Below are 21,815 nucleotides of genomic sequence, written 5' to 3'. Positions count from 1 at the left end.
ATACTAGATCAAGTCATCTGTGGATTTCTCATGGGCTCATTGAGCAGTCAATGAAGCTCTGGAGGTTAGAGCAGATAAGAGTCTTACTTGGGAATGGCAACACAAAATTATTTCTTTATTTCCTTGGAATTGATGGTTTGCTCTGAATCCAGGGCATAAATGTGACTACTTGAGACTAAACTAGGTCCCCGTCCAGTAGGCTTGGATTTGTTGGAGCTAGGTCCCACTCTGTCCCTGAATGTGTGCTCACATTCCTGACATTCCAAGCCCAGGAGTACCTGCTCCCCAACATCCATTTCCTATCCCTCCAGCCTGCTGCTCTCTTATCAAGATTTTACCAAATGAATTTGTTTCACCGAAGTACTTTAAAGAGTACAACATAAACTCTTGGAGAGAAAAGTCCGTGCTGGAATTTGGATACTTTTCATTTGGGTTAATTTGTTCTTTGTTTCAGACCCTGCCAGGTGAATTGTGGATGTATAGAGTATATAAAATAGGGAAGTTTGTCTACTAGAAAGTGAATTTACATTTTTCTTACATTTTTACATCTAAGGTGCTTGGCATGGAGTAGTGGTTGTCAGAGTCTGGTATGGGGGGCCCTTGGGTGATCCTGAAATTCTTTTAATGGGTTTCATGAGGTGTTGTAACTATTAATAATCCTAAAATGTTTTTATGTCTTTTTCAATCTTATGCTTTTGTGTCCTTCAATAGTGTTAACTGAAAAATACTTCGTCTTTCATGCTTTCACATGAGGAGAAATACAAAAATTGAATTGGAGACCATGCATTTTGTAGCAGAGTTGAAATTTAAAATTATTTTTCTGGAAAGGTTTTAAAGCCTTTTAGTGGACTGCTTAAATTTGAAGTTTGAATGATTTCAGAACAAAAGAGTATCTTACACAAAGCAGAACCTAAGTGAATAAATAAGTAAATGTGGCCTCCTTGCATTTTCTTAACAAATTATATTAGTGTAATTAATGATGTCATTATTCACAGGGGCTGCTTAGAATATAAGCAAGTACCATGCTTTCAAACATTTAGATTCACTTCATTTGCATGTGAGTTTGTATAGACCAATTGCCATTTCGTCCAGTAAAACACATCTCCTTGCAGTTTTTTTTTTCTTTTTCTCTTAAAGGAAAAAAATCTTATTTTCTGAAAAATTCCACATTTTGGAGTCTTCAAAAATATTAGTCTGATTAAGTAAAGTGCATATTCATGTTAAAATTTTGTTGTAATGGTCTAAAATATGAAATAGTAAATAGATACTCCCTTGTACCGTGTGTCTTTGCACCTGCTAATTTGTTTCTTTATAAGCATCATTTCATGTGAATTTTCTGTTTCAGTACCTTGTAAGTTCTAAGGAACACCTGGTATTTGTGGTGTGTTTAGTCCCATCAGGTGAAATACAGAGCTGCTTATGAGGATGTCATCAATTGTGGACTCTTAAAGAAATAGTTTGTTTTAAAAAACATGTTTGTAAACTGACTTTGTGTATCATATATTATTCATGTTTATTTCTCCACCACCCCATATCCCCCTACATAGGAGAGGAGGAAATATTGGAACCAACATCTAAAATTAGTAATAAAGTGTTAGAAATATTTGAAATGCATATTTAATTATAAACTGAATAAAACACCAATGATGCTTCTACGAGACTGAAGTAACAGCTTCAGAGCTCATCCTTGTCATGAGTGTTTTATAACATCAATTCGACAAAACTGAGTTTGCTGTTGCATAAATAAGCATGACTGGGTTCTATATGAGCTGATTAAAGAAAAAAATTTAGTATTCTTCTGGCTAATCAGAAATGAAGGTTGAGGAAGGGGGCATGTTTTGAGACAAATTAATCTTCTGGCCCACATAAGACTAGGAAAGATGCCACAGCTGGGAAACCAAATTTAGACTGTGAAGCTTATCTCAGGTGAAAGGTTTCATAGAGCATGGTGGTCTGTTGATGGGTTTTGTCAGAAGTGTCCAATGTGGATTTGGGTTATTGAATATAACATTTCAGTGTAATGCTATTTAAACCTCACGCCTTTGTTTCTAGAATCCTACAGTTGTAGTACAGTCCCTGGCACACAGTGGATACTCACTAAATATTTTTTAAGAGAATGGTTGATTATCTTTGTTCGTGTCTTTTGCTTTGATGTTATTTTAGGTTTTCTTCAGCTGAGTCCTTCTTTTGGGATATTGAAAATAATAGAATCTTGAAACCCGTTGTACCAAATACCTTGTTCTAAACAGTCTCCTCATCAATTACTTGCTAAGCTGCCCTCCTTTGTGAAGAAATTTTGCTTTTGTGTTTCTTTATGGCCCATCATAGTCTCTCTGAATATCACCACTGATGGTTTAACTTCAGTATTTTCTAGTTTGTTTTTGTGCTGGTTCCTTTTTCTCCCTAAATTTTAACCATGGGGACTACATGGTAGTACAGAGAATTTGCTTAACTTCCCTTTAAGCTACTTTAAAAAGTGTCTTAAAAAAACATTAAATCTGCATCTTGGTAAGGATGCACCAAAAATTCAGTTACTGGCTTTGTGTACAGGGAACTGGGGACTGGATAGGAGAGAAATGTACTTTGATTGGGTGTCTTTGAAAGTTACCTTTTGAATTTTGTACTATGTGCTTGTTTTGTCTAATTTTTCAAATTCACTAACCTATGAATTTTTCATCAGCCCTTCCACTGCCATGTTTTATTGCCAGATTCTTAGATGTTATAATAAGCTCGCTCAGAGAATGCTGACATCTTACCATCACTTTCTGTCTGAGTTTCTTTCGGCACATCACTTAACCTCTCTCAGTGACTTAGTTATAATAATATCTGTCCAGAGGGGAATACTGCCTCCTTCACTTGAATGCTGTGAGGCTTGGGAACAATTAGTGCACAGGGGCTTCAAGCTGTGACCATCTTTGCTCTGGGGACTCTTCCTCTCAGCCTTTCCCAGAAACGGTTTGGTGTTTGCAATACATTTTCCCTTCCCCCCAAAGTAACAAATGTTATACCTGGCTGTTAGGTACCCAAGTGGTTATAAAAATGTGAATGTAATTCATAATAGATCTCTAAAAGCAGAATAGTAAAATGCGTTTTGGATTTCATTCGAGGGAAATGTGCTGCTGCTGCTGTTTAGTGGCTCAGCCATGTCCAACCCTGTCCAACCCTGTGGGCTGCTCTGTCCATAGGATTCTCCAGGCAGGAATGCCGGAGTGGGTTGCCATGTCCTCCTCCAGGGGATCTTCCCGACCCAGGGATTGAACCCAGGTCTGCTGCTCTGCAGGGAGATTATTTACCGCCAAGCCTCCAGGGAAGCCCATCTAGAAGTTGCCTTGAAGCACCCATGTTACAGGTGAGGGAACTGAGGCCCGGGGCCTGTGCAGGCACACCTTGAGCCAGGGCCCTGCAAGCAGCAGGCCTGTCAGCCTGCTGTGCGGCCTCCGGGCAGGTGGCAGTGCCCGGGGCTGGGGGGGGAGTTGAGTGTCTTCATAGTTTAGATCTCATCTCTTTCTATAGCCCTGCCACTGGTGCTCCCCCAACACACACAGCCCCCACCCACCCCCAACCCACCTACCTTAGAGCTTGACTGGTGTGGAGATAGAAAGACCTAGAGCTGGAAGGGGCTTTAGGAGTGACTTTTTTTTTTTTTTTCCACTTTTGGATTATAGTTTTCTAGACTTTTTTCCAACATCCTATAGAAAAAGATATAAAGAAACAACCACACAATTCCAAGTCATTGCAAAGAAATGTTTTCAGTTATTCTCATCTTTGGATCAAGTATGTGACAAAGTTAGCTTGGATGTGGGTGAAAATAAAGGCTCATAGCTTTGGAATGTTCTTTTGTAGATGCTACACTGTCATCCTTGGGATGTGAGAGAGGGATGTAAGATTTATTGTGCTGTGTGTACCCGGAGTCTAGGTGTTCTAATAAAAATGTCTAATTACATCTGCAGACCTCTTTAAACACTGTTTAAAAACAATGAACAAAACAAATGGACCTTTTGTTGGTAAACTTTTTTTTTTTTGAAGTTGGGCCGCCTTTCCCTTTTAGTTAATATTTGTAGAACTAAGCTGTTTATGTGTGGCTGTGGATCTGAGGTCCAGAGATTGTGTATATGCAATGATGCAATTTTTAAAAAAGTTTTTGTGTTTCGTTAAAGATTTGAGGTATATTGGAGGGGCTGTGGAAGCAGCCAACCTCTGTATATTCATGGAGAATTATAAAAATTGCCTTGATGCATTAATGTTTACATATGATCCTCAGACATGTAGACTGTTTCTCCTTCTCAAGAAATAGTGCTTTCCTTATATAGTAGTTTTGAGTTTAGACGTGACTGTGCTAAATTAGCATAAAGAAAGCATCTATGGATTCTTGAATGTGGGGCCTATACATTAGACTGCTTGTCATCTCTCCTTAGCCTCTGGAGCACAGTGGACAGTTCTTTTTTATTTGTTGTTTGAATCACATATTATTATTTATTTTAATCCATGGCAGCACTGGTGGTGGTGTTTTTAATCTAAACTCAGTTTCACAGGATTTCTCCTGTGGATTTAAATGTTGCCACTTAATTCTCCTGTGTTTATAGTTGGATGCTAAAAGCAAGAATGTTTTTAAGGTTAGGAACCTTTTCAGACAACTGTGATTTAACTTCACTAATGAACTCATATCAGACAAGAAGACAAATTCCAGACTATTTGTGCCTCAACCAACCAGCTGGGTGCATACCTCCAGGTACTGCTCATGTCTCAAGAAGTTTTTCTGCATGAACAGTTATCACCACTCCTCTCATTCAAGTGGCAAGCCATGGCAAGAGTGTTTCTTTCACAGCTGTGTAGAGCTCAGCTGTAAAATTAGATTTCACTGGCATAAAAGCACAGTGATTACTATCACTGTTTACTCAGTACGTTCTTTTTTCAACATTTTCTTTAGGTTCTTCCTCTCTCATCCAGGAGGCCCAGATTATATTCATATGAGTAAGAGAAACTAATAGGTTTTTATAGAGTTTGAGTAAACTTCTTTTTTCAGGTTTTATTTAATCTGTATGAAGTAAGCACTACAGGCAGAGGTGTTTTGAAAGATAATAGAGCAAAAAGAAACCTTGAAGGTGAATCGATAACCTTGTCATTTGGTAAAAGGAGGGATTAATTTTCCAGATTTAAAGCTGATGATTGGTAAACTCAGATTAGAACTCACGTTTCAAGTACTCAGTCTTGGGGTCTTTCTGCTCTAGCGCTCTTATTGTTCCTATAACATACTGGTGGTCGTTTGGACAGTTTTTAGTGGAGGGGCTGTGAAAAATTCTAATAAGTCTCTTTAAATTTCTCTACATACCCTGTTTGAGGGCGCAGTTCGATTCGATTTTCCGGAGAGCATTTGCGTGTACAGGTGCCGTTCCTCATGGCTGCCCACGGAGTGTGGGAGAGACAGTGCAAAGGGAAGCACTGAGCCACCTCCAGCCTGGCCTGCCAGTGGCAGCGCCCCACATCAGGCTCCCAAGCGGCCACGTGCTTACTCCACACGGTCAGCGCCAATGCCACGGCCGCTGTTACCAGAAGGGAGGGAAGAGTCCTGCCTTCACAGTGGCAGGAACACGGTAAAAACTGGCTGATGTGTTTTGATGGATGAGCAGATTTTTCTCACTTTCAGAGGTAAAGCAGGTGGCACCGTGTTTCTATTTTGTTTTCTTTATTTTTTTTTTTCTCTTGATGCTATTGTTGGTGTTTCTATAGTTATTATCAGAAAGCTGTTTCTCATCTTGCTCAGAAGGCTAGAACCGTTTAGAGAATTTCTAGGTCTTGAAGTATCAGTCAGAGGTTTATCTTTCAAAACCAGAATGGAGCAGGAAGGTAAGAGGTTTTCTCTGATGAAAATAGGAATGATCCTTTGATACCCCATTACTTGTAAGAATGTGTATAACTAACTTTTAAAAAACTTTTTCTTCTTTTTCTCTTTCAATAACTCTTTCCCTTCCTCATCTCTCCCTCTTTGTTTTCCTAAATCTGGCTAATAAGAGGACGACACACTAGGAAGCTATCAGTCCTTCTGAATGAAGGCATGTGTACACAATGGCCACCTGTATGAGAAGGAAGTCCAGGAAAGTAGTTCTTCTTTCTTTTTTCTGGGCTGTATGAGTCTCTGTCAGATTTTGACTTTTTAAGATTTCTTTCTTTACCACAGTCATGGCATATACAAGTGTAAATCAGCTGCACAAATGTTTGTTGTTATAAATTTTATTAGGCTTGGGTTTTTCTTTGGGAGTCATTAAGAAACTTGTAATCACTCATAAAACATAAGCTATCTGATAATTATATTGTTTTAAAAGAGATAAAGTAATTTCATAGTAACCTCTCATTCCCATCGGCCTCAAACATAACATAGCAAAACAAAGCCCCACTTTTTTGTGTGTGATTCAGTTAGTTCATCATATCGTCATTTTATCTACTATTTTGACTCCTTGCTGTGTTGAATCAGGAAAAAAAAATTTCTTTTCCTTATTATTATTTAAGAAAAATGGCTAGAACATTTTCCTCGTGTGTTTGTGACAATTTTCTGACACGTGGTCCAGAGTAGATTTTTACTGTTAGAAGTCACTAAGTATTTTTAGCAGAGAAGGAACTTTTGTTGAAGTATGAATCAAGCTATGATTTTACTAATGTGCCCATGAGCATTTTCTTCTCAGGCTGCAGAACAGGCAAGCAGCAAGCAAAATGTTTTCATGCTGCTTAGATTTTGTGAAGGTGATTGGTTAATGTATATTTTATTGGAAAAGATTCAAGCTTTATGGAATCACAGTTAACTTTCAGTGGTATGAATTTTGAGGGCTTATCTCATAGCTCAGCTGGTAAAGAACCCTCCTGTAATTCAGGAGACCCCGATTCGATTCCTGGGTTGGGAAGCTCCCCTGGAGAATGGATACGCTGCCCACTACAGTATTTGTGGGCTTCCCTGGTGACTCAATGGTAAAGAATCTGCCTGCAATGCAAGAGACCTGGGTTTGATCCCTGGGTTGGGAAGATCCCCTGGAGGAGGGCATGGCAACCCACTCCAGTATTCTTGCCTGGAGAATCCCATGGACAGAGGAGCCTGCTGGGCTACAGTCCCTGGGATCAGGAAGAGTTGGACATGGACTGAGCAACTAAGCACTGCACACATGGTATGAATTCTGAAGATGGTTTTATTTGTTAGGTTATTTGCATAATTGCTTTATAGGTCTTAATTGATTTCTATCCATCCATTTCACATTTATCAAGAAACCCCTTTTGCTTCTGAAAGTGCATTTGAATTGCAGATAGAAGCAAAAAGTTAAAACTGATGATGTGCTTTTTTTTTTTTAAGAAAAAATTAAGATATGATTGACACAATGCATTCTTCTTATTGGTTCTCGTTCTACTTTTACTTTTCCTGCACTTCCCTGGGATGGTTTAGAATAGGTCAAAAGTCAGGTGTAGGTAAAGTGAGTCTGGCAGCCTGCACCTTGGCTCTGCCCTGAGATTTAGCTCAGGGAGTCCATCTCCTTTCACCCCGCGGGGTCATTTCATTTGGCACTGATGGTTTTGCTTTGTTCCTTTTGGTGCTCTTGGGGTTCTTTTCCTCTTGTCATCTGAAACTAATTTGTGTACTGTACTGCTCACTCACATCTTGAATTAATGTAAGGAAATTTGGGTCATTGGCCCATGGAGTGAGGTGCAGGACATTTTGTTACTCATTTGAAGGCCAGGCCCACAGACTTAAAACTCTCCCAGCAGTGATGAAGCCTTTGATTTTTTTCAAGTTAGAAATTCTTCCTAGTATATAACTGCTTTCTCTGGCCTTTGGAAATGGATCTGTGGTTCTCTCCTGAGAATCCGTTTTTTTTTTTTTTTTTTAATGAAATTGGCCGTATGTTTCTTAGTATAGTTTGGGGCCAAGATACCATGGAAAACCTTTTTAGACTTGGAGTGAGGGAAGCAAAAGAAAAGGAAAAAGTAATAACCCAGTGCCTAGAGTAATGTAAAAACTGAAGACCCTTTGTAATATTATTTTAAAGTAAGGTGTTTTGTAAAAGCTTTAGAGTCATATTTGGACAGAACTAAATGTCTTACTAACAGTGAGGATCTGTTTTTCAGCGTGCCCAGCCCCCACCCTTGCCATTAGCTTACTTCTTTGGTTCTGGGCCTCCCTGCAGGTAAGAAAGGTAACAAACGACTTGCTTTCAGGAGAGAAGGAAGTCAGCCACAAGTGCTCACGTGGCATCCCTTCCCTGTCAATCAAAAGAACAGAACTGGCCAGGCATGAAGCACTTGTGGTTTTATGTTAGGATGTGTGGTTAGGGGAGAGGTTGTGATGGCTTGTGGTTGTCACTGAATTCTTTGAACTGGAAGCATGGGTAAGTAAGAATTAAAAAAATAGCAGTGAAAACTTGGAGCTCTGTGTGTGAAAAAAAAAATGTTCAGAGAATTAGAAAAAAACATTGTAGTAGAGGTCTGGAGAAGGCAATGGCAACCCACTCCAGTACTCTTGCCTGGAAAATCCCATGGACGGAGGAGCCTGGTAGGCTGCAGTCCATGGGGTCGTTAAGAGTCAGACATGACTGAGTGACTTCATTTTCACTTTTCACTTTCCTCTTTCATGCATTGGAGAAGGCAGTGGCAACCCACTCCAGTGTTCTTGCCTGGAAAATCCCAGGGATGGGGGAGCCTGGTGGGCTGCCGTCTATGGGGTTGCACAGAGTCGGACACGACTGAAGCGACTTAGCAGCAGCAGCAGTAGAGGTCATCTGTTTTCCATTGGTTTATTCTGATTAGTTTTTTAGCACATTTATTGACTCTTTATTTGTAAAGGGGACTTCCCTGGTGGCTCAGACGGTAAAGTGTCTTCCTACAATGTGGGAGACCCGGGTTCAATCCTTGGGTTGGGAAGATCTCCTGGAGAAGGAAATGGCAACCCACTCCAGTATTCTTGCCTGGAAAATCCAAGAATGAATTTATTGAGAAAACTCAGTTGTGTGCGAGGACAGTGTGGATGTGGAAGAGCCTTTAATAAAATGCATGAGTTCTGTGATTGCTTTGGCCTATTCAGAGACACATCTGTCTAGGGGAGAAGGAACCCAGACCAGGATAATGAGGGTTTTGTTGGGATGATTTCTCTTTAGACTTTCTGACTGACACTAAAAGCAGTTACAGCTCAGTTATCCAGGAATCATGGATGCAGGGCACAGAGGGGAGCTTCTGAGACCCCAGAGACCACTCCTCTATGTGCTTCCCAGCCCAAGGAAGATTAAGATCGCAAATTGAGTATGATTCTCAGAGTTGAGGAGGTGTGGTTTGAGGTACAGCCTAATGAGGAAGAGAGGGGAAAATGTAGAATTTAAACATAAGAGCTCAAAGTAGGGGTGCATTTCTCTGAGTAGGTAAGGTCAGAATGCCTTGGAACTCCCTACTACATCACCTTGTGACTGAACATAGTATTGTAAACAGTGACCCTACATCCCTAAGAAAAAATAAAGTTATGGCCAGCCTGCTCTATAATGAAGTTCAGTTCAGTTCAGTTCAGTTGCTCAGTCGTGTCCGACTCTTTGTGACTCCATGAATCACAGCACGCCAGGCCTCGCTGTCCATCACCAACTTCCGGAGTTCACTCAAACTCACGTCCATCAAGTCGATGATGCCATCCAGCCTTCTCATCCTCTGTCGTCCTCTTCTCCTCCTGCCCCCAGTCCCTCCCAGCATCAGAGTCTTTTCCAATGAGTCAACTCTTCGCATGAGGTGGCCAAAGTACTGGAGTTTCAGCCTCAGCATCAGTTTTTCCAAAGAACACCCAGGGCTGATCTCCTTTAGAATAGACTGGTTGGATCTCCTTGCAGTCCAAGGGACTCTCAAGAATCTTCTCCAACACCACAGTTCAAAAGCATCAATTCTTTGGCACTCAGCTTTCTTCACAGTCCAACTCTCACATCCATACATGACCACTGGGAAAACCATAGCCTTGACTAGACAGACCTTTGTTGGCAAAGTAATATCTCTGCTTTTCAATATGCTATCTAAGTTGGTCACAACTTTGCTTCCAAGGAGTAAGCATGTTTTAATTTCATGCCTGCAGTCACCATCTGCAGTGATTTTGGAGCCCCCAAAAATAAAGTCTGACACTGTTTCCCGATCTATTTCCCATGAAGTGATGGGACCAGATGCCATGATCTTCATTTTCTGAATGTTGAGCTTTAAGCCAACTTTTTCAGTCTCCTCTTTCACTTTCATCAACAGGCTTTTGAGTTCCTCTTCCCTTTCTGCCATAAGGGTGGTGTCATCTGCATATCTGAGGTTCTTGATATTTCTCCCGGCAACCTTGATTCCAGCTTGTGCTTCTTCCAGCCCAGCGTTTCTCATGATGTACTCTGCATAGAAGTTAAATAAGCAGGGTGACAATATACAGCCTTGACGTACTCCCTTTAGAAGATGTATAATTTCCACCCACAATCTTGGCAAATAAAGTTTTTGGTCCTTAAAGTTAACTGTTTGGATAGTGAGCCTTCCACATTTATTGCTTCATTTTAAAGATTCCATTTAAAAAGTTCCGTCATCTTTCTTAGACATGTCACATTCTCCCGGTCTCCTCAAAGCAGTGGGGCTGAGGCACACCTGTTTAAATTGAGTACATGTGTAGTTTTGTTTGAATTACCAACCAAAACAGAGGAGACTTACTTTTTTTGGGAGCAATCACCATTTAATTGTTGATGCATGGCAAGCCTTCCCCAGTCTCTTAACGTTCTTTAATTGTCAATGGCTAGGGCCAAGTGGTTTTCCCAATTTGCAGCCCGAACATTTGGCTTTGTATTTGGAAAAGTCATTACTTCCTCCCAACCCATCTCCATCCCTAGGAAATAACCAAAACTAGGTAATAACCATAGTACAGTATTGCTTTGTACCCTAAGTCTTTTGTTTTGCATTTATGGTTTTCATTCTTTTATAATTCTTCTTCCTGCCTTTTCTCTTGTCCTTTCTACAGTCCATGGCACTAAATGGTTTCTGTTCCATGGTGATTTAAGGACCGGTTGCCAGGCAGTTGCCTTGTTAAATAGCCGGGCATTATCTTGCCTAGAGATAATTTATTACTTTTTTTGTATGTCCCTTGAATTCCAGGCAAATGAACGTATACTCTGTATGTGCATGGAGTGTAGAAAAGGGTATTTAAATATTGTTGACTGTGTGAACCACCCCATCTAGATCAATCTCTTACCTTGAATTCTAGGCAGAATAAAATCTGGTTTGCCTTTGGTGGACCTCTTGGGGACTAGAAAACAGGCCTTGGATTTTTAGCAAGCTGGTGTCCTAGGGTAAAGAGGATTAACAGCTTTGGTTATGAGAAGTGAGACTCTATGGCTGAGTCTTTATTCATTCTTCCCTTTTTCTCCATGATTAAAGGTATGGTTGTTAGCTGGTTGAGTTGGGGCACTAGGAGTGTATGGTGTTTATAAGTTCCCACTCTGTGCTATCTAGGAGTTGATTGTATATATAGTTGACTTTTTTTATGCACAGTTCCCCGTCTTCCCCTCCCTTGTTCCCCTCTCAGTGATTAGCAACAACCACTGCACATCTGTGAGGCGGATAATCTATCATCTGGTAGGAAAAAGATACAGGACTCAGGCATCTTTTTTTTTTGTATGGAATAGCTACATTGCCCAAAGATGCCTGTATGATTTTCAAAAGCAAATGCAATTATTTCTTTGCAATTATTTGACTTTGTTTCTCTGGGATTTTTTTTCAACTCTGTGTGGGCTCCCACCTTCTCTCATCTTACATTTATAAGACTTTCATGGAACTAGGAGGGGATCTATCCTTTTATGCCACAGTTGCAGAACCTGGAGTTTAACTATCCAACTTGGACCTGACATCTGTGCTTAAGAGCGCCAGCCCGTGGGGCTGGATTGCTGTATTTTGATGATAGCAAATCCTGTTGCTTATCATGACGCCTACCAGAAGGTGTCTAAAATTGAAGTTGTCAGTGTTAGGTATCATGCTGGAGTTGAGACATTCTTTGGTTTTAGGGCTGGGTGGTTAAGAATGCCTGGACTGTTTTTCACTAGATCACAGTTATGTCCTACCAGTACCTGCGTGCGCTGAATGAAAAGAGAGTGGGTTCCATCCTTATGCTTGCCTGTTGAGCTGATCAGGACTGTCCCTTGGGGGAGAGGGCTTTGGTACTCGCTACTTTAGCAGAGGGGAGGACAGAGCCACAGTCTCCATCACCTCAGCAGCAAGTGCTTTGGGACTCTTCCTTGGAAGGAGTGAGGAAGAGGTGGGAGTGAGTGTGGAATGCTTCTTCACTGCAGATGCTTTATTCTCAGACCCCTCATGTACATTACTGCCCTGTTTATTCAGCCTCCAGTGTTGAAGAATCATTAGATAAAACACCGCGCTTAAGAAGCAGACCTGTGTAATATCAGCTTGAGGAAAAGCAATCATTCCTCTCCTTGTGCACTTGTAGGGTTACGTGTATTTGAAATAAAACTGAAATGGATATTCGTACTCTGTTAGTAGTACTACTCAGAATCAAGCAGTTGATGTCTTCATGGGGTCAGTGGAAGTTATCTTGGTTAATTTTATTGTGAAAAAAAAAAATCTGTTTCCTACGTTAGGATAAACTATTGGGCTTTGAGTTTTGTATTTTTATTTGCTTGGGAACTGAGTAATTGCCTCATAAAACAGCATGATGGTACTGTTAACACTGAATTATAAGACTTGTTATTATAGAATGTGCTTCCCTAGTTGGGACATGACTTTGTTGTTTGGTACTTAAAATAATTAGTTTTTCCAAATGGGGTTATAATGAATAGTGTAAAATTTTACCTATTTAAAATAAAAAATTTATAATCTCTTGGGTGACTTGTATGCATCATTTGCTACTTCCAGGGAAGGGGTTTCTTTTGGGTGGGCTCGAGGCGAGGGAAATATATTTAATGTTCAGTATGGAGGTTTTAAGAAATATTTCTGTCACACTTAAGACAAATTAGAGATAGTCATTAAAGGACTTGACCTGCTATTTTGCCTGATTTTTGGATATTGAGTATTAAAGGATTCATTTTCCAAAAGTCTTGAGTTGAAATTTTTGGGAACTTTATTATAAATGAGAAAAAATTTAAAATGGACTACATGGCAGTTTATTTCTGAACTGATTTAAAATAGTGTGTGCATGTGTGTCTTTGTTTATTCTCATTTGTCTATGCTATTAAACTTTTTGTGGCAAAAAAATTTAGACATAAATGAAGGATGGGTAAATACTTCTTAAAGAATACATATAATCTTAAATAGGAATTTATTGTGTTCCTGCTGTTTTATTGAAAAGCTAGATAGTAGTGGCAGATACCATTATGGAATGAAAGTGGGCTTTGTGTTGTTTTGAATTTGTGCATGAAAATCATTTATTCTGTGGAAACCATGAAATGGTTTAAGGCCTTTAAGCCTTAGTCTGTACAAGGTACTGTAGGTGCTGTCAGGTACAGGAAAGTTCAAGATAGGCTCAAGTAATAAAGCTGCAAATAGGCAACAGGATAAATCCAGTTCAAGGAGATGATGGGATAGAGAGAATTAGAACTTGATTAATTACTGAGTTAATAGCAAGGTCAGAAATTGCAACAACTGCAGTGTAAGTAATTAACCTTTGCTTGGAGTAACTCCTTATGAACAGTATTTTGATCCTAATGAAAAACTTTTCTTAGAAGTCATGCTCTTTGGCTTCATTTTTTGTAATTACCTTAGAGATAGCATGATAAATGTTCATTTGACACTTCTATCTTCTCAAATTATCTCATTTTATTCTGAGGAAGATCTCTGGGTTTAGGGGACTTAATATTATTCATAACTTTCTAAATAACAAGGTGGAGGAACTGGAGGTTGTGTTTACTTGACTGCTTAGAGACTCAGGTCTATGGTCTCCAATTTCAAGCTGTTTTTCTTGGATTTTGCTGTCTGTGCTCAGTTGTTCAGTCATGTTTGACCCTTTGCAGCCCCATGAACTGTAGCCCCCTAGGCTCCTCTGTCCATGGCATTCTCCAGGCAAGAATATTGGAGTGGGTTCCCATTCCCTCCTCGAGGGGATCTTCCTAACCCACGGATTGAACCTAGGTCTCCTCATGGCGGGCGGATTCTTAACAATTGAGCTACCTGGGAAGCCACCCTGGGTTTTGCTTCACCCCTTCTAAATCCAACATCAGTTGGAAGAATTTGAGTTTCAGCTGATCTCATGATGGTGCACTTAAATAGCTGACTTGTTACAGGTGAATTTTTGCGGTCTTGAATTCTTTTTACAAAATGGTGATTTTCTTGCAGGAAGCCAGTTGAGGGAAATTCTCCATGAATGTATGTCACAATGATGATGACCGACCAGATCCCTCTGGAACTGCCACCATTGCTGAATGGAGAGGTTGCCATGATGCCTCACTTGGTGAATGGAGATGCGGCTCAGCAGGTAGGTGCTTTAAGAGAGGATTTAAGTTGTCCAAGTGGGAAACATTAGCCCAGAAATTATTTTATTTTGAGATTCAAAGATCTCTGATCTTGAACCTTTGTCATTCTCTAGAGGTCGTTTCCATTGTAGAATCACTATATGATTTTTTAAAATATCCGAAATTGTAGTTTTTGAGAACAGCAAACTTTACCTAATCCAGCTGGTATTCTTGAAGCATCAAAAACAAGTGTCTAACTTTTGAAATGAATCATTTTGAAAATATGTACAAGTTTTTGGAATAAAGTAGTGTTTACTCATGTCGTGTGTTGTGCTTGACTGAGTTTTCCTGATTGGCCGGAGCAAGATGCCCAGAGGCTGGGTCAGGTTTTGATCTCATCCAGGAGGTGACTGACCTGGACAAGACACACAGGTGTGTGTGAACCCACCCTGGCTCCTGGAGCAGTCCTTCCAAGCCCAGGCTCCAGGGCAGCAAGTCTGCTGCTGTGAAAAGGATAGTGCTTGTTTTCAGTAAAACTCCTTTCTTTGTCACTAGCTACTTAACATTGCAGAGTAGAAAAGTTATTCCTGAGCTCATTCCTGTTGCACTTGGGAAAAAATTTAAACAGTAAGTAAAACTTCAAAAATTATTAGAGATAGACATTGTCTCTGATAACATTACTTAAATTTTTTCTCAGCTCCCCGAGTCCACCATCTGGTCAGGGCCAAGGTCTGTGAGCTGCTTATGGGCTGGGAAGTGCAGCCTTCTCTGTATTCTGCCTTCTAGGTCCCAGCTTTACAGGCTCTCCCCTTTGGTACCCCCTGGTCCCGCCTGAGAGGGAGCTTCCCAGTGCACGGAAAGCCTTCCTCCTTCACCATTCCTTCCCTTCCTCAGGGCACAAGCTCCTCTCTGCTGTCTCTTCCCTTTTTCTGTCTTTGTCTTTGTCCTGCCTCATTCCAGGGAGCTTCGCCTGTGCCCCTGGAGGCCTGGGGTCTTTTGTTGTTACCTAGAGGTTGCTTTGTTGGAGTGGTTCCATATCTTGATGAGTTGTTTGTGGAGGGGCTGGTGATCAGCCCCATCTCCCTGTCTTACTCCTCCGCCATCTTCTTCCACTCCTGAATTTTTTAATTGACTACTAAAACTGGTTCCATCAGTCTGGTACTAAATAAATGCCACTTTTTATATTTGTATAGTTCTTTAGAAGCATAACGGAGAAGGCAATGGCAACCCACTCCAGTACTCTTGCCTGGAAAATCCCATGGGTGGAGGAGCCTGGTAGGCTGCAGTCCATAAAAGTAGGAGTCTTTGTTTTATTGAAAGTAGAATTGGGAATGATTGCTTGGAAAATATTTATGCAAAATATATTAATAATTCAGATAAGTTAATTGGCCATTTGATGTCAGTCCGCCCCCTCCCCCAGCCCTGCCCCGTCTGTCATAGTACATCAACACTCTATTCAGCATAGTACATTAATACTTTGTATATACCTCTGATGGGTCTTACTTTGCTGTTTAATGATTTATATATATTACTTTCTCCTGAATTAGACCGTGAACTTCTTAAGAGCAAAGAATGTCTAATAGGTGCTCAATAAATGTTTGTCAGTTGAATAAATTTCTTCCTGTCTTGCCACTGATGGAAGTACCTCCTTTCCTGACTCCTGATTCTCTCTCGGCTCACTTCCACCAATCTACTGTTAGATCTTTTATCTTAAACACACAAATAGCTATACCTCTGGCCCACCCAACAAAAACAACTGCCCGTTCCTTGACTCCACATTTCCCACCCCCCCCACCCCCCACCCCCTGTTATATCTCTAGTCCCTTTACAGCAGTACTTCTCTAAATAGAGCCTCTGCTTCCTTGCCTCCATTGCTCTTCCCTTCCAGAGCCTCCACTGGCTGCCCCTCCTCTCTGTGTTCTAGTCTCTTAGCAAGTCCTGTTGGCCTTATCTCAGGAACGTTGCTGAAACCATATTTGCCATGTCTACTTCAGTTCTGTGACTGTTCCTAGACTCTGAGCCAACACTGCTCACCAGGGGTAGGACGGTTCTTCTCAACTGGTCTTGCTGCTTTTACTTTTGCCCTACCAGAAAACATTTGCCACACATCAATCTGCTAAAACTGTGAAAATGTACGTGTCCCTGCCCTGCTCAGAGCTGTCCTGTTCACCTGAGATAAAATCTGAGTGCAGTCCTGCAGCTGGTCAGCCTCCTGTGACTAGTGCTTGCCTCTCTCTCCCTCGTCCTCCCACTGCTCTGCTCCTGCCACTCATGGGAAGTCTCAGAATGCCATGAACAGTTCCAAGGTGCATGTGGTGTATGGTTGCTTTTCTTTTCACTAATTAAAATAATTTAAAAAATGGCTAGTTGGGACTTCCCTGGCCGTTCATGGTCAAGACTCAGTGCTTCTACTGCTAGGGGTGCTGGTTCAGTCAGTGGTTGAGGAACTAAGATCCCACTTGCCTCAAAAAAAAAAAAAAAAGGGTGGGGGAGGTGGGCCAAGGTATTCAAAGTGGCTCAACTTGAAAAACAACTCTGGCCTCTCAGGCGGCTCTTGATCCCATTTTGCGTATGTGCCTGGGAGACCTGAGACCACCCATCTGTGTAGCTGTGCACCACTTTTGTGTTTTGATGATTTCTCCCTTGTTTCTGTAATTTGTCTTGTTTAGAGTAGTGGTTTGTGGTTTATAGGCCAGCATACAGAACCCTTAGAATTTTCCAGTTCTCCCTTCGGAAGTGAACTCCTTTGCTCCCAGAAACGACCAGAGACTGAAAAGGCTAGCCTTCCTGGAAGGCCGTGTCCTACTTTCTGCTCTGCACATCCACCTCAGCTCTTAAGGAGAAGCTGCATGATAATATAGGTTAATAGGATCACGTTTTGATTTCACTGAAGAAGCTTTCTATAAAGCCAAGAAATGGGAAAACTTGTTAATCTGTTTTATACACAGTCACAGACATCAAGCTTTGTCAGACCAGGGTACACTTACTGTAAATAAATCTCATTGGAAGGAAATGTTTCAGTCTTTCTAATTTGCAAATATGTCTGATTGTGCTAGAAGCATTCACGTTTAGACATTTAGGTTATGTGGGCCAAGCTGTTGATTGATATTACCCCTAAATTTCCCTTAATGGGGAACAACTGTTAATTGGGCAGAATGTGTTTGAAATATTCCTCTCAGCAGGAGCAGCCCGAGGTTTATCATGGCCTTGATGTTGCCTCTATGTCATTGTGGCTGAGCCGAGACAGTGGCCTGTGTGCCTCTTTTTTGCCTCTTTCTGTCCCCAGAGCCCCCATTCTGTGTGTTCCTCGTTCCCTCAAGCCTTCACTGTTTCCTTTGGGCCCTAACATTTAGTTGTGTCTGAGCTGACTGTGGTAGACCTTAAGGCCTGTGTGTGGAACCTGGGCTAAGGCTCAAGGGGAAGGCTAAGGCCCAAGGAACAAGCAAAACCAAAAATGATGGAGGGCTACCAGAGAGAGGTGGGGGAGAGGGAGAGCGAGGGGATCACCAAAGAGAACAGGGACCAAAAGTGAGGGTCCAAGAGTCAGATGCTGCCCGAGATCTGAGTTCTTGCCTCGGGCGCCTGCTGGTGTTTGCTGCTTGGATGTGCCGTACGATGCTCAGATGGGTTTGTATGAAAGGATCAGAACACAGGGGACACACCAGAGGGAAAAGTCTGTATAATGTTTTCTGAGACTTTAACTGTGTTGTCCTTTGAGGCCAATACTTTTTAACAAGGACCATGTGGAGGCACCAGGCTGACTTTAGTGACAGACTTTGCAGATACTGTCCTGTCAGACCAACGAGGTGAGAAACGCAGGAGCCACTTCTCACACTAAACCATCCTAAAGAGCCGCCCGCTGGCCACGGGTTCTCCCTCTGCATTTATGTTAGGAGTGTATCTAGTGAAGCTTACCATGTATGTGTTTACAATGTTCTTAATGCTTTGCAGCTGTGCTGAGGACGTTCTAAACATTTCTATATATGCAAAAGAACCACCACAGTTATGAGAAAGCTCTTCAGTCCCCTCAGCCCTCCTCCTCCTGATATCTGTCCTGTTGGTTTCTGGATTTAATTAAGATGAGGTCTTGGCAAGGTTCTCTGCTCTGTTCTGGCTGTAACTAAGAAACACTGTTAATTTTCGTTATCAGAAGTCACTTAAGGTTGAAACCTAGGTTTGTCATTTTGTATGAGTAGCAGGAAAAGGATGATTCTTTTCTTAAAATGAAAAGCCATCCTCAATTATGAATGAAGATTTAAAGTATATCATCAACTGAAGAAATGAGCAAGAATAACAGTAACAAATATACAAGGTGGATAGAAAGAACTTACTCAATAGCTCTGCTGAGATATAATCCATGTGCCATGGGAAGTGAAGTGAGTTGCTCAGTTATGGCCAGTTCTTTGCGACCCCACCAGGCTCTTCTGGCCATGGAGTTCTCCAGGCAAGAATATTGGAGTGGGTAGCTGTTTGTTTCTTTAGGGGATCTTCCCAACCCAGGGATAGAACCCAGGTCTCCTGCATTGCAGGCAGATTCTTTACCATCTGAGCCACCAGGGAATTATAATCCACATGCCATAATTCACTTATTTAATATATACAGTCGATGAAGTTGATTATGTTCGCTGAATTGTGCAGCCATGACTACCATTAATCTCAGAACCTTTCTATCACCCCAGAAGGAAACTCTGTAGCGGTCGCTCTCCATTCCCTCCTCTCCCTTGTTCCTAGGCAAGTACTCATCTACTTTACGTCTCTGTAGGTAATTTGCCCACTCTGGACATTTTGTATAAATGAAATTATACAATATGTGATCTTTTATGTCTGGCCTCTCTCATTAGCATAGTGTTTTTGAGGCTTGGCCATGTTGTTGCGTTTATCACTTCAGACATATCTTGGAGATAGTGTGAGTTTCAGTTTCAGAGAACTGCAATAAAGCCAATATTGCAATAAAGTGAGTCACATGAATTTTTTGGTTTCTTGGTGCATGTAAACATTCTGTTTATACTGTGTAGACTTTTAACTGTGCATGTCTAAAAAAAAGTACATACCTTAATTTAAAAATATTTTGTTGCTAAAAAATGCTAACCATCTGAGCCTTCAGTGAATTGTAATCTTTTTATAATATAGTAACATCAAAGGTCATGATTGCAGATTACCATAATGAATATAATAATGAAAAAGTTTGAAATATTGTAAGAATTACCAGAATGTGACATAGAACCTGAAGCAAGCAAATACTTTTGGAAAAATGGCTCTGATAGACTTACTCCACACAGAGTTGCCATGTTAAACCTTCAATTTGTAAAAAAACAATTATTTGTGAAGCTCAATAAAGCAAAAATGTGCATTAAAATGAGGTATCCCTGTCCTTTATAGCTTTTTTATTGCCTAAGAATACTCTAGTGTTCATAATTTGATGGACATTTGGATTGTTTCCACTTTTTGTGGTTATTATGAATAATGCTTCTATGAATATATGTGTACAAATTTTTGTGTGGATGTGTGTTTTTGTTTCTCATATACATACACCTAGAAGTAAAAATTGAGCAGCTTATTTAAGATTAAAAACAAAATTTTTTGAACAGCTTTATTTTTAACTATTGTTTTCTGAATTAAAACAAAAAAATTCTATTTTCTGCTTGCCCTCACGGTAATCTTACCCTCTCACTCCTCCTTTCCACCCCACATCTCAAAGAAGAGAGGCTGACAATCTTGACACGAGAGGCCTTGTAACTGTGAGTAGTAGAGAGAACGTGGATTGCAGTTTGCAGTAATAATTTTCTTTAAATGTTTGTACAAGTTACGTTTTTCTCATAGACGGTGATGCTGAAGAGTCTGATCCAAAACTGCGCTCCTCATGTTTGGTTCCTCTTGTCTCACTGTAATTTCTCCTACCTCTAAATAGATCAGCGTAGCTAAATAAAGTTTACTTCCCTTAATATGCCGAACTACATATTATTCTTGAGTTGTAAAGCTTAGGTTTCCACCCGAGTTTTTGTGTGTGGCTGTATAAATTATAGTGAAATGTCCTTCAGTAATCAAAATATTGCATTTCACACATTACATTTTAGAACCTAACAGTGTATTAACTATCTTTGCTATGAACTTTCAGCACATTTTGGAGATTTTAAGAAGTAACAGCTTGTTTTGAGCATGAAAGAATGAACATCAGCCCGATTTCCAACTTGTTTCGTTGGTTTAATATTTTAATAATCTCTTAAGAAGAATTACAGCAGCTGTCAGGTAAATAAAGAAGCCATTAGGTTAAGAACAGAGTGTTCACGTAGCATTGACTGATCTGCTTGTTTAATCGGTGACACTGGCAGACCTACATGGTGGTGGCATGCACTTCATGTATATTCTCAGTGACCCTTCTCATGTGCGTATCATTAGGTCAGTGGGGTGGGGAAAGAGTTAGATGTCTCCTTGTCCTAACTAAGAATTCAGCACACAGAGAGCACCTGAAGCATGTTTTGTCATTTTTATTTCTTATGTTTTGCCTTTTTTTTCTTTTGAGCTTCCTGAATATTAACATCTAATGAGCTTTCTTCATGCCTCTTTTTCAGATAGCAGATCTCCTTAAATGTAAACAGAAAACTTTTTCTGGGATATCCTGTTAATAAGCATTCCTTGGAAGACAGGAGGTTACAGTTACCTCAGTCATGTCCAGTTGTCTTGACTTTTGCCCGATTCGGTCGATCAGCATTTAGCATGTCATTTCATTGGGAGTGAGGTTTTTTTCCCCCTTCAGTTTCTTCTTTTTGAAAGCCTTTGTTTCCCCCAGACAGCATATGCAGCCAGAGTTTTCCCTGCGCATTCTTTTGAGTACATATTTCCAGACAGCACGTTAAATATGTTAAAATGTTCCCTGTTCAGATGGTGCGCATCATCAGCGTGTCTTCTACATCAAATGTACTTCTTCTACTGGTCCAGTGACCTTTTCTGTTCAGGTTGATATCTTCTTAATAACGTTTCCCCTGACAGCTCCCTTCTTGCAATCAGTAGTTCAGATCCTCTCACCACACAGGTTTCCTCTTAAGCATGCGGACGCCACCGTGTCAGGGGGACGCAGAAAGAGGATCAGCGTCAGTATGGTGTAGAAAAATGAATAAATGGCTCTTGGGAGCCTTGCCCAGGAAAAGGATATTCAAATGAGAATGGGACTGCAATTAAAATATTATTGCTGAATAATATTAGGTAACGTCTCATTTTATGATACCCCCTATTTAGAGGCAGGGGCTTGAGCTGGCAGGTAGAAAAAGTTAGGCTGCTCAAATGTTGGGCTTGGGAAACCCAACATGGGGAAGTGCAGTTTTGGATCAGACTGTTCAGCATCACCGCCTATGAGGAATCTGTAACTTGTTCAAGTGTTTAAAGAAAATTATTATTGCAAACTGC

The 21,815-nt window shown here is 40.7% G+C and overlaps 1 protein-coding gene across 5 annotated transcripts in view; it reads left to right on the top strand.

The window, feature by feature from the left end:
- Positions 1 to 21,815, top strand: part of FNDC3B (fibronectin type III domain containing 3B) — a 356,699-nt gene that overhangs the window by 61,409 nt on the left and 273,475 nt on the right. For 4 of the 5 annotated variants that reach the window (XM_018047697.1, XM_018047701.1, XM_018047713.1 and 1 more), the window contains exon 2: positions 14,299 to 14,437. In XM_018047697.1, coding sequence (XP_017903186.1) covers positions 14,327 to 14,437 — 111 coding nt within the window. In that variant the 5' untranslated portion in view covers positions 14,299 to 14,326. The remainder of the gene's footprint in view (positions 1 to 14,298; positions 14,438 to 21,815) is intronic. The other variant, XM_018047711.1, reaches the window with a different exon arrangement.

The sequence above is a fragment of the Capra hircus genome, chromosome 1 (genome assembly GCF_001704415.2).
Source record: "Capra hircus breed San Clemente chromosome 1, ASM170441v1, whole genome shotgun sequence".
NCBI classification, from domain to species: Eukaryota; Metazoa; Chordata; class Mammalia; order Artiodactyla; family Bovidae; genus Capra; species Capra hircus.
This window is presented reverse-complemented; position numbering and strand designations above follow the sequence as displayed.